At 36.9% G+C, this 15,609-nt stretch overlaps 1 protein-coding gene across 10 annotated transcripts in view; it reads right to left on the minus strand.

Moving 5' to 3' along the window:
• The window catches only part of LOC141495403 (transducin-like enhancer protein 4), a 165,105-nt gene that overhangs the window by 118,357 nt on the left and 31,139 nt on the right, over nucleotides 1–15,609 (minus strand). For 9 of the 10 annotated variants that reach the window (XR_012470761.1, XM_074196690.1, XM_074196692.1 and 6 more), the window contains one exon: nucleotides 7,982–8,044. Coding sequence is in view for 8 of the 10 variants with exons in the window: in XM_074196690.1 (XP_074052791.1) it covers nucleotides 7,982–8,044 (63 nt within the window). In the remaining 2 variants the exon portion in view is untranslated. Of the gene's footprint in view, nucleotides 1–7,981; nucleotides 8,045–11,148; nucleotides 14,086–15,609 lie in introns of those variants that run through there. The other variant, XM_074196694.1, reaches the window with a different exon arrangement.

The raw sequence follows: 15,609 nt of genomic DNA on the forward strand, positions 1-15,609 counted from the left end.
GCCACAATTCTGGAGGATAAATAATGCAGCACTGTTTTTTAAACATAGCCAATGTGTGAATTTGTTTTGCTTGATTGTGTGTGTGTGTGTGTGTGTGTGTGTGTGTGTGTGTATGCATGTTTGTTTCTCAATGGTGGGACAAAAGTGAAAGAAAGGGGAAACAAGGGGGAGCTATGTGGCACAGTGGATAGAGAAATGGCCTTGGAGTCAGGAGGACCTGAGTTCAAATCCAACCTCAGGGGCTTAATACATGTCACTTAACCCTATTCTCTATTGCCTTAAATAAAACCAAACAAAAACAAAAATTCTCAGACACAAATGCATATAACAATAATGTGCAATATTATAAGATTATTTCCTCAATCTCTATTGAACTATGACTAACTTAGATCTAGAGTGAATTCTTATACACTGGGTTGAAATGTAGAGCTATTACAGCACCTCCAAACCACTTTCCATTCTTTATCAATTCTGACCTGTGTTGTTCAATTACAACTGAGATAAAATGAGTGCTACACTTGGGTGTCAGAAAGAACCGAGTTCAGATTGCGCCTACCAACAATTATTCTCACAATGCAACAAGTCACATTAACCCTTATGAAATTCAATTTCCTCATAAGTAAAATACAAACAATTATTATTAGGAGGCTTTCAAAGAGTTTAGATAAAATGCTTGGCAAGTGTCAAATTAATACTTGTTGACTATTTGTCTGTCAGTTTCAGTTTCCCAGATTTCCCTGAGATAAGAAATAAATAAGTTAGAGGAAAATCTACTTCCTAGGAGTAACAATGATATTATAAAGGAGTCTCCACAAATCTTGGTGCAGTTTTAAACTCTAGTAGTTTTAAAGTTTTTGTTCATTCATTTTAGTTGTGTACAACTCTTCCTCACCCCGGGGTTTTGTTGGCAAAGATACTGGAGTGGTTTGTCATTTCTTTTTCATTTGACAGATAAGGAAACTGAGGCAAAAAGATTTAAATGAATTCCTAGGGTCACATGTCTGAGGCTGAATTTGAACTCAGGAAGATGAGTCCTCTATCCATTGTGCCACTCATGACATGACTCTTGGAACCCCTTGCATGTTCAAATAGCTGGGGTTCCCCCTCCCAAGTCATACTGAAAATGTGTTTTCTAAATATCCAGAAGGTTGGCTAAGGTTCCCAAGAGAATCATAGTGGGACAAAGATATAATCTTAATGACAGCATAGTCTGCTTATGCTAAGAAATACAAATTGGAAGTGTTTAAATGCAACTCATCAGCAAATACTGCCAAATGTCCTAGATCACAGGACTTCTGAGACCAGAGTCTTGGCCTCATTAAATAACAAAGACAATATAGCCTATACCCAAATTATAAATTCTGTGGATAATAAATAATATGGCTAAATTCCATTAAGTTACTACAAGTTAATAAGTTACCTGATGCAAATTAATTATTTTCCAATATAGTTTGTGCATTTAAAGAGAAAAAAAATTGTTTTCAAGGTTTCTGTTCCTTGTGAGGTAGGTTCTATCAGACTAAAATCTTGAATTCCTGTGTCCTTTAAGTCTAGCTTCCTGGTTATTACTATGGGTGAATTAGCAACGGTTGAAAGAGTAGGAAGTAGAATTTGCCAATTTATTTTTTAGTTCATAAGTAGGTTGACTTTCAAATATTAGATTTTAAAATTAAGTCAATATATGGTCCACAAGAATCCTTATGCCTCCCCTTTTTATTTAAATCATAGGTGAAGGAGGATGTACAGCACAAGCAAACCATATTCTTCCAAAGAAAGATTAAAGAAAGGGTCAGTTTTAGGATCTATCCCCAAAGAATATGGCATCAAACAGGGAAGAGTTCTTAACCTGGAATCTGTGAACTTAAAAAAAACAGATATTTTGATAATTGCATACCAGTGTAATAGGTTTCCTTTGTAATCAATCCTACTTTATTCTCTATACTTAAAAAAAATATTCTGAGAAATTATTTATTAGTAACTTCTCCAGAATACCAAAGGAATCCATGACACAAAAAGGGAACCTTGGCAAAGAGCTTAATTAGTCCTGAGGATCCTATTTTACCCAACTTACTCCCTATGGTTCTAAAATTCTATTATGAAATAGACTTTATATTTTATGTTAAGATTTTGATAATCCTTTGAATTCTTATTAACAATTATAGTGAAAACCCATAATTCCAGTAAACCACTTCCAACAAGGAGAAGCCCAAGTAGAGCCAGTACTTCTCAGGGATAAGAAACTGTATCTTTAATTATGGAGATGATAAATGTGTTTAAATTCTATCAGCCTTTAAATGTCATGCTAGTCAACTAGTACACCTAATAATGGCAGATCTAACAAAGAGCATAAGGTAAGCACTAAATGGCAAATTAATCTGGAGCAGGGCCCCTCAATCTGGAAGCCATGAACTTTTTTAAAAATATTTTGACAAATGTAATTCAAAATAATGTTTCTTTTGAGATGCTATGTATTGCATCTAATGCAACTTAAACAAAATTCTGAGAAGGCATCTATAGACTTCATTAGACTATCAAAAGGTTTTATGATAAAAATGAAAGGATGAATAAGGTTAAGAATCATTGATCTAGAGAAATCATTTGCAAAGAAATACTCTAGTCATTGTCTATAATCCAAACAGCATGGAGAAGAACAAGGTGTATTAGGCCAAAAGTTGAGGAGATCCCAATGATATCAAGAGAATGCAGACTTTTAAAGTCCTGAAACTAGAGAGGTTTGCATTGATGTTCAGGAAGAAAAAAGTGTAATCTCTTATATATTGGGGGAGTTAATTTTTGTTTGGGGATGAGAGGAGAAAGGAAACTGAATACTTTCCCCTGAAATAAATTAAGTGAGTAACAGAAATGAATTCCCTGTCTAGGACCAGAATTCCATAGACCACAATGAAGTCCAGAGAAGCAGAATCTCCATAATCATAGAGGGCCTCTGGACAATCAATTACAACACTAAAAAACTTGCCCTAAAACAATATCTAGGAGTAAAGATAGAAGACTTTTTGGAAGAAGAGAAGTCAAGGGAAAGGCCAATGTTCTTTTTCTGGCAAGGGACTAGAATGAGGTTCCTCTGAGATACCTGTGTAGCCTCTTAAAGGGCTTAACAGAAATAATTTCATTTCAATACCTAAGAGTTTGGTATGCTACTATCAGCTAAGAAGGGGAAAACATTAAGTGAGGGAAACCTCTTCTCTTTGTAAAAGATATGAGGTTTAGGGATGTTGGCATGCAATAAGTAGTAGGAGCTATGATTGAGGGGGGGGGAGCCTCAATACCCTCTTTCCATGGAGGGTAGAAGGAAAGCAGCAAGATTCCGCAGCAGCAGTTAAATATGCCTACTGAGTATGCCCAATGAATATACCTACTGCACAAAATGCAGTCACTAGGCACTCAAGAGCTTGTATCACCCAAAGGTGCTTTCTTCTTCCTGTGTATTTGGAATATTTAGATAAGTATAAGAAATCCTTAGCTACAAGACTGAGGATACCTTTGGACATGTGCCAACTTTTCTTTGTCTATCTCTCAATATAAAGCAATGTTAAATCTGATGTCTTGAGGCCATTTAGACTAAGCCTGCAGTTCTAGAAAGAGATGGTCTCTCCTGGAACAAGAATGCATATAGTCCTATCTTTTGGATTTAGAATGAAGCCAAGACCCCAGGTGGTCGTGTTGTCGTGTTGGGAATGGACATGACTTTTTTTTTTGTATCCTTTTGTATTTATCATAGGCCAGTCTGCTTACTATCAATGAACTATGATGGGCAGTTAGACTGAGAATGGGACTGACTCTCTCTCTCTCTCTCTCTCTCTCTCTCTTCCCTGAAATCCTAGTCTGGAACCTGAAGGAGGCACCACTGAGCAGAGTCCCTGGCAGAAAAAAGGTAGCATGTTGCTTCCTGTGGCAGAGAATCTTCCCTGTCTCCCCCAAATGAAACCAGCAATAAGAATGAAGAGGAGACTGGGAAAGGAGACAGAGGGCTAAAGTTTATTTTTTAAATACTAGAAATTTCCTAGAAGAAAAAAAGTAGATTTTTTTTCAACTTTGTCCTTAGTAGTATCTTAACAAGATTGTTTTAAAACATAAGGTGCAAGGGCAGCTAGGTGGCACAATGGTCCTGGAGTCAGAAGGACCTGAGTTCAAATCACTTAATATATACTTAGTTTGTGACCTTGAACAAGTCACTTAACACACTGCCTTGCAAACCCCGCCAAAAAAAACCTACAAACAAAACTTAACAAAACTAAAATAAAGTCCAGGCATTAAGGCATAAAAGGGAATGGAGCTTTAAAAACCCTGAAAATTACAGCTCTCATGGACTCACAACTTTAAAAAAAAAAAAAAAAAAAAAATCAAAAAATTTTTACAGTATTATCAAATAAATACACAAACACACACACACACACACACACACACACACACACACACATAGCCATTGCCTTTAGAAAATGTGAACTCTGGTATAGTTGCTATAAAGAAAACACACTGCAAACCTTAAAATGCAATATAAACATCAACTATGATTAGGACTATTTAGTGAAATGTAATAAATGAATATTATTCTTGTCATTAATGCATATTCACATGAAAGGCTTTTGTTCTACAGTTACAAAATCTATTTTCCTAAAATACAATCAAGAGGTTGAAAAGATACTTATAAGTTACCCAGTATTGCTTTTTCTTCAAGTCTAGAAGGAAAACATGGTGAATTAATCCTTATACTTTGCAGAAATTTAGAGAGAGCTATATTATTTCTTTATACAGACATGTCATATGTTTATGGCAGGACATAAATAGTTCTTGTAAAGATATTACAAAAATGTATATTTGGTCATTTAGTTCCTTCCTATCAACAAATTATATCTATGTGATGATAGAATGAACTCTTAGTAGTATACAATGATTAAAAGAACATCCCTGAGATTAAAGAATTCATGGATTAATAAATTATGAAATCTCAGAAGACTAATGCACATATTGATAGGATGATAAAAGCTGACTGGATTTCTTTTTTCAATAATATTGGTATTGGTTTAATTTCTAAATGAACACATTTTAAATAATTTATCATGGCACACCTGCCATTTGGCAGTTAAGAATATCACACAGTGGTTGTGTTAAAAGATCAGATTAAGGGCCTTCAGTCCTGGCACTGCGTGCGGATAGCAGCCATGCAAGAGTGATTTTCCATGCCTCTGAAGAGACAGGAAATAGAATTCATCTTTCTCTAATAACCTGCCTCCTCCCCTCCTTCCAGATTATGGTCCATCTGGCCTCAGGGAAGAAGTGGGAGTATGATGCACACACAAAGCAGAAAAAGAGAAACATAAGGTAGAAAATGTTCAGACACCAACAGGAGAAACACCCTGATCTGAAAGAAGCAAAAGTACACATGACAGATAACACAGGTTAAAAAAAAGAGGGGGGAAAAAAATCAAGTTGTTAAACTGACTGGACAGATATGAATCAAGAACTGTGCCCACAAGATTTCCAAGCACATAATGAGAATATAGGCAATTATTTTAAAAATGTACCATTTTTCACTCCCCACAACAGCAAAACAGAAGGTCTCAACACCTGTAAAGGCTCATTTCATCCTAAGGGCAATGTCATCAGCCAGTTATCATCGGGCCTCTTCTTCTACCTATGACTTATCTCTTACCTTCGGGGCTCCTCACCCAAACAGCTCAGGCAAACAAGCTTCAACAACAGGTAGCTTCCTCACTATTATCCTCCTGTAACCCCAGAATGATCCTGGCCAGTAAAGCACTATGATGGGGGGGAGGGGGGGAACCAGGGAATGGGGGGAGGGAGAATTATGCAAATGATCCATGATGTTTTTCCTTTGATCTCAAAGAAGACCACAATATCAGGGAGGTGATGTCATGACAGGCACACAAACATGAACATGGACGCCCCCCCCCACCATGCTATGTCACCAGCCTCAATTTCTCCTCCAGTGCCAGCTGGGTCCAGTGGCCAGATATGTTTTTCATTTTTTTTTTAGGTTTTTGCAAGACATGGGGTGGCTAGGTGGCGCAGTGGATAAAGCACCGGCCCTGGAGTCAGAAGTACCTGGGTTCAAATCCGGTCTCAGACACTTAATAATGACCTAGCTGTGTGGCCTTGGGCAAGCCACTTAACCCTGTTTTTCCTTGCAAAATCCTAAAAAAAGGTTTGAACCCAGGGACTCCTGATTCCAGGGCCGGTGCTTTATCCACTGTGCCACCTAGCCGCCCCCAGTAGCCAGATATGAAACAGGAGGACTGGAGATGGCCCTGGATATGGGGCAATCAGGGTTATGTGACTTGCCCAAAGTCACATAGCTAGTATCAAGTATCTGAGCTGGGATTCAAACTCCCATCCTCCTGACTCCAAGGCTCATGTTCTATGCATTGCACCACTTAAGTTGTCCTACAAATGATCCAGCAAACCAACAAGAAAAGAAACTGCAAACAGTCTCTGAGTCACACCAGGGAATCCTGTAAAAATTCAAGTCACAGGACTTGATTCCCTGGGGGTGAGCTGGGTTTTCCCTCTGGCCTAGGCCTCTCTCCAGGGAGGAGAACTTTATAAAGGAGAGGCTTCCATAGAGCGATGCTGCATCTGATCTCGGCACAAGCCTATCTTGATCAGAAGAGCTCAGAGGGATATGCTTTCTAGGAGGTTTGTGACCACATGTAACAAGAAGAGAGCCAGGATTTCCTTTTCCGTGGATGATGCAGGCTGGTATCTGAACTCAGGATCATAAACAGGGTTAAAGGTTTGGATACAAAGCCAATCTTTGTCATACTTCCTTATATGAGATAGGACATTTTACCTGTCCAAAGTTTAAGTTTATAGTCCCTATCAAAAGTTAATCTTCTTTGCAGACAACCTTGCCAGAGTATTTAGCCCCACACATTAAATACTTAAGTGATTTGTATTAATGCTCCCTTCCTCAGAGCAGTAAAGATAAATAGTGGACACACCCAGTCATTGGCTGGGCTCATGCCAAAGCACATGACTTCTAGCAGACTGAAGGATGGACAGGCTCTCCTGAAAAGCAATGACAGAACAAGCAAAGGGGAGAAGGGTGGAAGAAGATGTCTTGAGGTATTCTCAGTCCGTAATACAAAGCACTGAAGCTGTTAATACTATAAAGGCTAATTCTACCCAAAAAAGAGTAACCTATGAGGAAGCATAGCTAATGCTAACTGCTACCCACACTCTTAGCTCTGGTCCCAAAATTAATAAGAGAGGAAAACCAGGAAAGAAGGTACTATATATTGGAAACAGATTCTTAGCACCCACAACTGACAAGTCACCTCCATTAGTGTTGCCAAGAGTATGACCCAAAATAAAATATATCTTTACATGCCTCTGACCTTCCAAGGGTTTTTGCAATGCACTAAAGTACCTGTTACAAATGCATAATTTTTAGGAAAGTGATACTTAAGAGAAACATAGTGAAGCAGTCTTCTATAGAGTTTCCCAAATAAATAGAAACATTAAAAAACCTAATGAAGTGATAATTTTTTTGAGCAATTACCCAAAAGTGGTATTACTTTGCTAACTATAACTATGCTAGGTGAAATGTCTCCATTTGATATTCCTTCTGCTAACTATTAATGCCCATTATCAGAAGTGTAGAAGAAACTCTGTCTTCCTTGTAATTTTTCAATCCACCCTATTAGATGCCATTTTGACAAACAGCCATGATTCTTAGCAACACTACATTGTACATGACAGCAAAACATTTTAACAATTGAATTTCGCTTAGCACATTAGAACATTTTCCATTATATAAACGCATTTAAATTATATTCCCCTGAATTTTAATAAGGTGGTGGAGTTGGAATGAGAGCAGTACCTTAGAAAAATGAAATACAGGCACCATGAGATTCATGAAGCCCGAAAAAAATCAGCTCCCAGCCCCCTTTCTACAATACAGCACTACTGAAATGGCACCTTTGGAGCGAGGGGGCCTTACCTCTTGGGACAAGAAGGGAATGACTTGGGCACAGATAGCATTCAGCCTCTTGACAATTTCTGCCTGCAGAAGAGAAGGAAGGAAAAAGAGGAACAGTTAGTTACAGATTCCCAAATATTAACATGACAATATTGAGGCACAATCAACTGTGGAATGGGCTTGTAACTGGGGTTCTTTTTAAGTCCAGGAAGAGAACATCTCAGACTGAGGAGCCCTATTAACAGCGTGCAGTAACAACAGTGTCACCTTAAGAGCACAGTAATTTACTAGCAAGTGTTCATCATGAAAAGCCAATCTTCAAGGAACCATACTATACATTTTTTATTCCTGAAAAATCAGTTTCCATGGAAAACTAGGCTCCAAGTTCCCCCTAATTTGGATTTTCACAGGACACTGAGTTTTTGGATAGTAAAGATATACATTTAGAATTTTTTATTTGTTATTTAATATATTTCTATTTGTGGTCACTACTTTCAAAAGCCTTCTAATATGACAAAGCTAAAGAAAGACTTTTTTTAATATGATCTATTCCATCCTATAATCTACAGGAAAGGTAGTACTTAACTAACTTGAATCTGTACTCTTAACAGTAAACATTCTTATTGGGCATTATTAGGAAATAAAATAGTTTAGCTTATTTACATTTGAATTAAGAATCAATACCAATAATATAAAAAGAGACCAATTTTCTGCAAAAATCACATATCTTTGTAATGCTAAAAGTCCATGTTAATACTTAAATAGATTCCTGATCCTATCAGCACAAAGAAGGCTTCCATCAGGGCAGACTATAACCTCACAGACATTTTTTTTCCATACTATCTTGAATTCAGCTTCATCCATTCTTTAATATCCAGCAGGTATTATATTATCTTTCAGTGCCTTGGGATCATTGTTAGAAAAATCAATTATCAAGGTGCTGTTTATTTATGGAAATTCTGGTTAACTGGGAGCTTTAAGGAACAAATTATGAGACGACTTGGAGTTTAATGTAATAAAACCAGAGTTCAGGATGATTAAAACCAATTCAGAGTTAGAATGAGGCTAAAAAACATATAGTATATTCTCTTTCTGAAAAACCATAGAATAGTTTGTATTTTAATATGGTATGCTACATGCATACCTCAGTACACAATATATACAGACATGAAATGGTGTATGGTCTTATATTTTAACAGAAGGAAGGTGTTGAAAGGTAGAAGTACAGCAATTACAACTCCTGGAGCATTCCTTAAAATAAATTCTGCCCAGGGGTCAGTTCCTCATTATATGGGAGGATACAGTACTCTTTTTCTTGCTAAGTCTTTATCTAAATGACAGAGACACTCATACTTGGGCAATTTAGTTTTTCCTTCTTTCATCACAAACCTTTTTGACCTTATAGTTATGTAATCTTTTAAAGGCCAGTACCTTAAAATTTTTGCCTGCCAACCAAGAACACATTCACTATGGAACTCTAATGCCATTCCAACCCTGTTTTCATATAAGGCTGTCAAGAAGGCAGCAAGAGTCCAGAGGCAGGAGTGCCACCAGGATTAATTTAGAGCGCTGGCTCTACAGAACACTCATCAATCCACTAGGATGGATTTTAAAACCATCACCCAAAGGTGCAGTGGAATCACCAAACCACTCACCATGTAGATGAAATACCCTGATGTTGGGGGTGAAATTCCAGTGGTGGGCTAAGAAAAGGAAGGGGCATTTACTAAACTAGTGAAAATACATCTCAAAGGCATTCAGTTGCTAAGTTTTTGTAGAGAGGTGGAAGGGGAGAGAGTAAAAAGATAATGAGACACTTTGGGGCAGACCAAACTGATGATTCTGATACTCAGAACCATCTGCCAGGCATATTTTCCTCATTATGTTGTTTACATAAATAAAATAGTCCCTTGCTAGGAGAGCTGAAAAATATGTGGGCACATAAGAAAATGGAATTCTTTCATTTGCCTACACAATCCAGAGAATGAGCTCTATTCTAAGGAGGCTAACACTAGAGGTACCTACTGCAGAAATACAAACTGATGAGGAAAAAAAACTTATTTCCCTAAATGGGAATTTATCTATTGCAAGTCTATCCAAATTTTAGCCCCAAGGACTTCTCCCTCTTCTTCCAAAAGAGGAAAGGAGGCTCTTTATTACCACACACGAGTCCATACACACTAGACAAAACAGAAAATAGGGGAACCTTTTTCCTCTTTTAAAATGTCTCCTTTTGTTTAAAGAATTTCATAATTTATTTTAGTTGCCACACCAATGGATTTTTATGGTGAGTCTAATTGGCAGCAGGAGGAGGAAAAGTGTGATTTCATAAAATTAAGCAGGCAATTCTTCACTTTGAAAGCTAAAGTTGCCTCGGAAACAGCATTGCTTCCACGGTCATCTAATTTTGCCTCTTTTGTCCCACAGGACCAAGCTTTAGGGAGGCATCATTTATTTACAGGCCTTTCCACTGGGTTTCAGTTATCGGCCAATAATACTGTGGACACACACTTCTAATGGCCTATGTTTTGAAACTGAGTCTAATCTAATGGCGCAGGGCCCAAACTCCTTTTCCAGCATAGCCATTAAAGGATGTAGGTTATTGCTGTTGTCACCATTGATATTTGTCATTGTAATGTAATTAGGGCCCTAAAATGATGCATTACAGCCCTTGGCACAGCTTCTATTAAAATCTTTTCTTCTGCTCACTGAACTGCGACCTGCTTTCTGATGAATAACAGACAGACAGCTTTAGGGTGAGGAGCAGATTCATCAAAGAAGTATTTTTCAGCTTTGGAAATAAAATAAAAAGGCAACCAAAGAGGAAAAGCACAAGGGGAGGGGTGGGGTTGCTGTGGGGAGGAGATCCATAATACACATTTGAATTTCATCTGACCACTTGAAATTCTGATTGCGTCTGATGAATCTTGCTTAGACAATATATTCCTAGCCTTCAAATCACATGGTTAATCAGGGTTCTAATCTGCTATCCATCAGCCTATGCCAGCACTGTAACTTCCAATCAAATTTATAGGTGATGTGGGTCATGCATCCCTGAACAAGTACATTCACTGATATCCCATTTAAACGGGCCCAGATTCTGAAATGCTGTTGTTAGGGTTACTGGATGTTATAATAGTATTCAGTGTTTTATGAAAGCTCCTGATAAACAGCTGCTAAATTATTACCTCTGGATACAGCATGATGTTCCAAGGTAGCATTAATGGTCCAATAAAAGGGTGATTGCTCATGCCAAAATACAAAAAGGATAGTTTTTGCTGCCATAGTTTGTCAAATATGTTTACAAATTCTGACACTTCTATTATTTCTCTCCCAATACACCAAAGATATTTGTTTAGGAATAAAATATACTCAAAATGTTTCTCCACTTTCCACTTAGCACCAGCCTACTTTTTGTTTCCCTTTCTTTCCATTCCTCTCTTCCTTCTATTATTCCCATTTAAAAAAAAATCACCAAAAAATTGAGATAAGACATTTCAAGGGGGGAAAAAGGGGTAATTTCAGAGAATCAATCTGTTTTAAGTGTATGCTAAAAACTAAAATCATACTGTACATATGAACTACCAAAAAACCAAAATCATACTGTATATATGAACCTTTAACAAAGGTACTATCCCAAAGAAGTGATGAAGGAGCAGACTGGACAGTATGAGGTTATAAATTAAAAAGGAAAATGAAAAAAAAGAATAAAAGTTATTTTCTTTTTATCTTTCTGCCTCAAAGTTGTACAAAGATCAACCTATTGCATTTACAATCTTAGGGAGATTGGTTACTATCAACATCACTGTCAAAACCAACAGTGACCAACAATCACTGTCAAAAAAAAGTAAAACCTGTGTAGAATTTAATATCATCTAAATCAATTCTTTCCTTAATATCAAAATGAACAAAATAGCTATTTAGGTAAATCAAAGTACTGTTGAGCATAAATTTGATTTTTAAAATTCCCTCCCACTACAAATGATTCTAAAACGAATAAAAGTTGCAAATTCAGTCTTGCTTACTACCTTCTCACTTCTTTATAAATGAGGTATTTAGATTACAAAACATTTGTTGCTAAGGAAATGCTACTGGGGCATTGGCCTGTCACATAAATGGAAATAATACTACTACTTATGTATAGCAGTAATAAAACATTATTGGGAAATACATTTCAGTAGTCAACAGGAAATAAATACATATGCAAATACAGTTTCAGAGGAAAAAAATGTTCACAAGGAACATTTATTTCAGGGTTAATTTCTTTGAAATAGTACAGCATTTGTCAAAAAATATGAATCTAGCTTATTAGGTATTTAATAAGCATATAAACATGCACAATATCAAAATAAGCATTTCAAATATTAGGGGGTGTTCAAAAAAAGTTTGTGGCATAGTTCAATGTGAAATAAATGAATCATATTATTCCACAGTGAAGTAATTAACACCCAGAGATTGTAATATATTTTATTTCACTCAAGAAATAATTTATCTAGAACAGCTCATTACAGAATTTGAAAAGTACAACCACCGAATGCATTAATTGCCTACACCTAGATTTAAGCATTTTGGGAAAATAATGAAAACTCCTGAGGGATTTATTCATAAGGCAGGCTAGGGGTTAAGAAGTATTCTCTCACTGGGCTAATGAGTCAGTTTTATCTTTATGTTTAGTACAACTCAACTTTACAGAAGACTCATAAATGTTTTGAACCAAAGTGCTAAATGTGATTTTTTTCCATAAAGTAAAGGAGTAAGGAAGGCTCAAATTGCGAACAGACAATACAAGTGTCTCTAGTGAATTGGTAATAGTAACTCTGATGCTTCCAATTTGCCAATTTATTTCGTTTAAATGCTCATTTTGCACAACATACTGTACAGAACTTAATATAAGATAAAATGAAGTAATAACTTTTCAGAATCAATTTATCCATGTACTCATTAGCTTTCTAGACTGCAAGAGTCAACTATAGAGACTTTTTTATAAAAAAAATTCTCCTCCCTAAGAAAATACCACCTCCAGGTTAGTCAATTAAAATTAAAATAATGGTCTTATACATGCAATAAAAATAAACCAACAAATAGGAGAAACTGTCAGGTATAAATAAATCTGAATGCTTGCTCACCTTTTGTTATGCTTCAGAATAATACTACTCATCCTAAAGAGAGAACATGCAATATGGAAAAGGAGCTACATATGGCATTACAGGCCACATTGTAAAGCTAATTTCTGATATGTTTATTCAGTGCAGTGCCAGATAGCTAGCCTGATTGTGAAACTCTTCAATTAAGCTTCTAAAATACAGTACATACCGGTATGTCCCTAACTTAATCCTCAGATAACTATCTAAACCTAAAAAACCTTGCCAAATCTGGGAGGGTCAGTCTCTGTTATGATTACTCCTCCCCAGACAACAATTAACTATGACTATGGCACCTACCACAGATGGAAACATCTTAAAGCACTGTCACTCAACTTTCTTTATAAAACACAAATTTATGGTATTTTTACTACAAAGTAAGGGTGTTCAGTTAATTGGATACATTAACACTTCATATTCTTTTGTTATGATTTGGGAAGGGTTTACAGTGGGGAATACCATAAAGTAATAAAAATCAGAATGATTTCTCTCACCTGGAGATACCCATGACATCACTATACTTTATGAAACTAATTCCAATGTTTCCAGGGACAATGGTTTTATTTTACCAAAAATCTATGAAATAAGTTTTTAAAAAATGAGTATCTCCCTTCCATCTCTGAAGCTTTTTTAAAAAATTTCTTTGAAAGACATTCTTGCTTGGATAAATACCTAGTATCTTAAATATGTGGTTATTGTGTTTAAATACTGCTCGCTCCAAATGCTATGATTGAGGGTGATGTATTATCAAGGCTGAGAATGACTAGCCTTGTGCCAGACTTCCAATTACTTGGGCAAGGTCAAATCATTTCAGTCCTGAAGTCTGATAAACATTGTAATCCATGTTATCAAATTGTACTCTGTTTCACTTGTAGGGTGGGGGTAGAGGTTGGGAGAGAGGGGGGAGGAGGAATGAGAAAGGGATGGTAGTGAATGGAAAGAAAGAAAATTACTTCTTTGCTAAGCTTAGCTTAGCTCCTGCCTTCCCCTGTAAGGGGGGGGGGGGGGGGGGAGCAATGTACCTTATTTGCTAAAAGCCTGGAAGGACTCTTGCAAATACTCATTTTCTTCTTATTTTATCAGCTGAGTTTTCAAAGCAAAAACCCTCCCTCCAACTTCAAGTTGGGCACTGTTTCAATTCAAACATTAGGCACTTAAAAAGTCTAACTGATGGGGCAGCTAGGTGGTGCAGTGGATAGGGCACCAGCCCTGGAATCAGGAGGATTTGAGTTCAAATGCGACCTCAAGCACTTAATAATTACCCAGCTGTGTGGCCTTGGGCAAACCACTTAACCCCATTGCCTTGCAAAAACCTAAAAAAAAAAATCTAACTGAGGTCCTACTCTCCTCTATGCTGGTATTCAGGATTATACTTTTTAGTGCTTTATTCTGAATTTTTAAGATCCTTCAGATCAGAACATGACCCCCAAAAGATCTGAATTACCTAACATTATCTTATTTGGCATAGAAGTCTAACTCTATAGTTTATCTTGATTTGTCAAAATGATCAGTTATGGGATTGGTAGAAAATAATTAGAAGCAAAACAAGCAAGGGTATTCTCTCTCCTTAACAACATCTGCCTCAGCCAAACTTTTCTTTTCCACGAAAGGAAAGCAACTGAGATCATCCAAATGAGCAAGCTATCCTTTACTTCCTAATTTCTTAGTAATCCCAGTAGTAAATAGGAGAAGGAGAAGGTTTGATCTTAAGACACTGTGCTTAAAGTTTAGGCCACAATGAAATTGCTAGTTTTCACAGTAATGACAATAACAACAGAATAAAAAGATAAATAAAAACTTCCCCAAACTTGGTAGACATTCAATCCTTAGAAGGTTCCAATCCATTAATAACAACACAACATGAAACACTGATTAAAAACCATGCAAGATTATCAACAATCATCACACACACAATCTCTCTCTCTCTCTCTCTCTCTCTCTCTCTCTCTCTCTCTCTCTCTCTCTCTCTCTCTCTCTCTCTCCTGTCTTGAATGAGATCATACCTGGGAGGGCTCTCTTCTCTGGACCTAATTTCTGATCAGTGGGGCACACAACATAAGGTCAGAGTCTGAAAGACTGGTGGGGATCACAGCCATTCCCAGCCCGGGGGCCTTTATTGCCTTTCACACAGTTAAGTGTGGCCTGAGCACCAGGAATGACATAAAGGAAGAATACTGAACTGGGGAACATAAACTGCTTGTATGTAGGGACTCAGTTTGTTTTTTACTTTATGTTCCCAACTTCTAACACAGGGCCTCATACATAGTAGATGTTTTAATAAATGGTAGTTAAATTAAGCTGTAATTCAATGACTCTTTCAGGTACATACACTTCCAAAGTGCCTGGTATAAGTAGGTGTTTAATAAATAAATGCTTGTTAAATCTAGTTTCTCTTGAAGCAAGGCTTCTACAGGCAGAAAATGAATGAGATCTCTCACAACTGCTCACACCAAAATCCTGGGATGCCATAGCTGACCTGGGGCTATTTGCAGGTCACCAGGTAGATGA

The sequence above is a fragment of the Macrotis lagotis genome, chromosome 8 (genome assembly GCF_037893015.1).
Source record: "Macrotis lagotis isolate mMagLag1 chromosome 8, bilby.v1.9.chrom.fasta, whole genome shotgun sequence".
Lineage (NCBI taxonomy): Eukaryota > Metazoa > Chordata > Mammalia > Peramelemorphia > Peramelidae > Macrotis > Macrotis lagotis.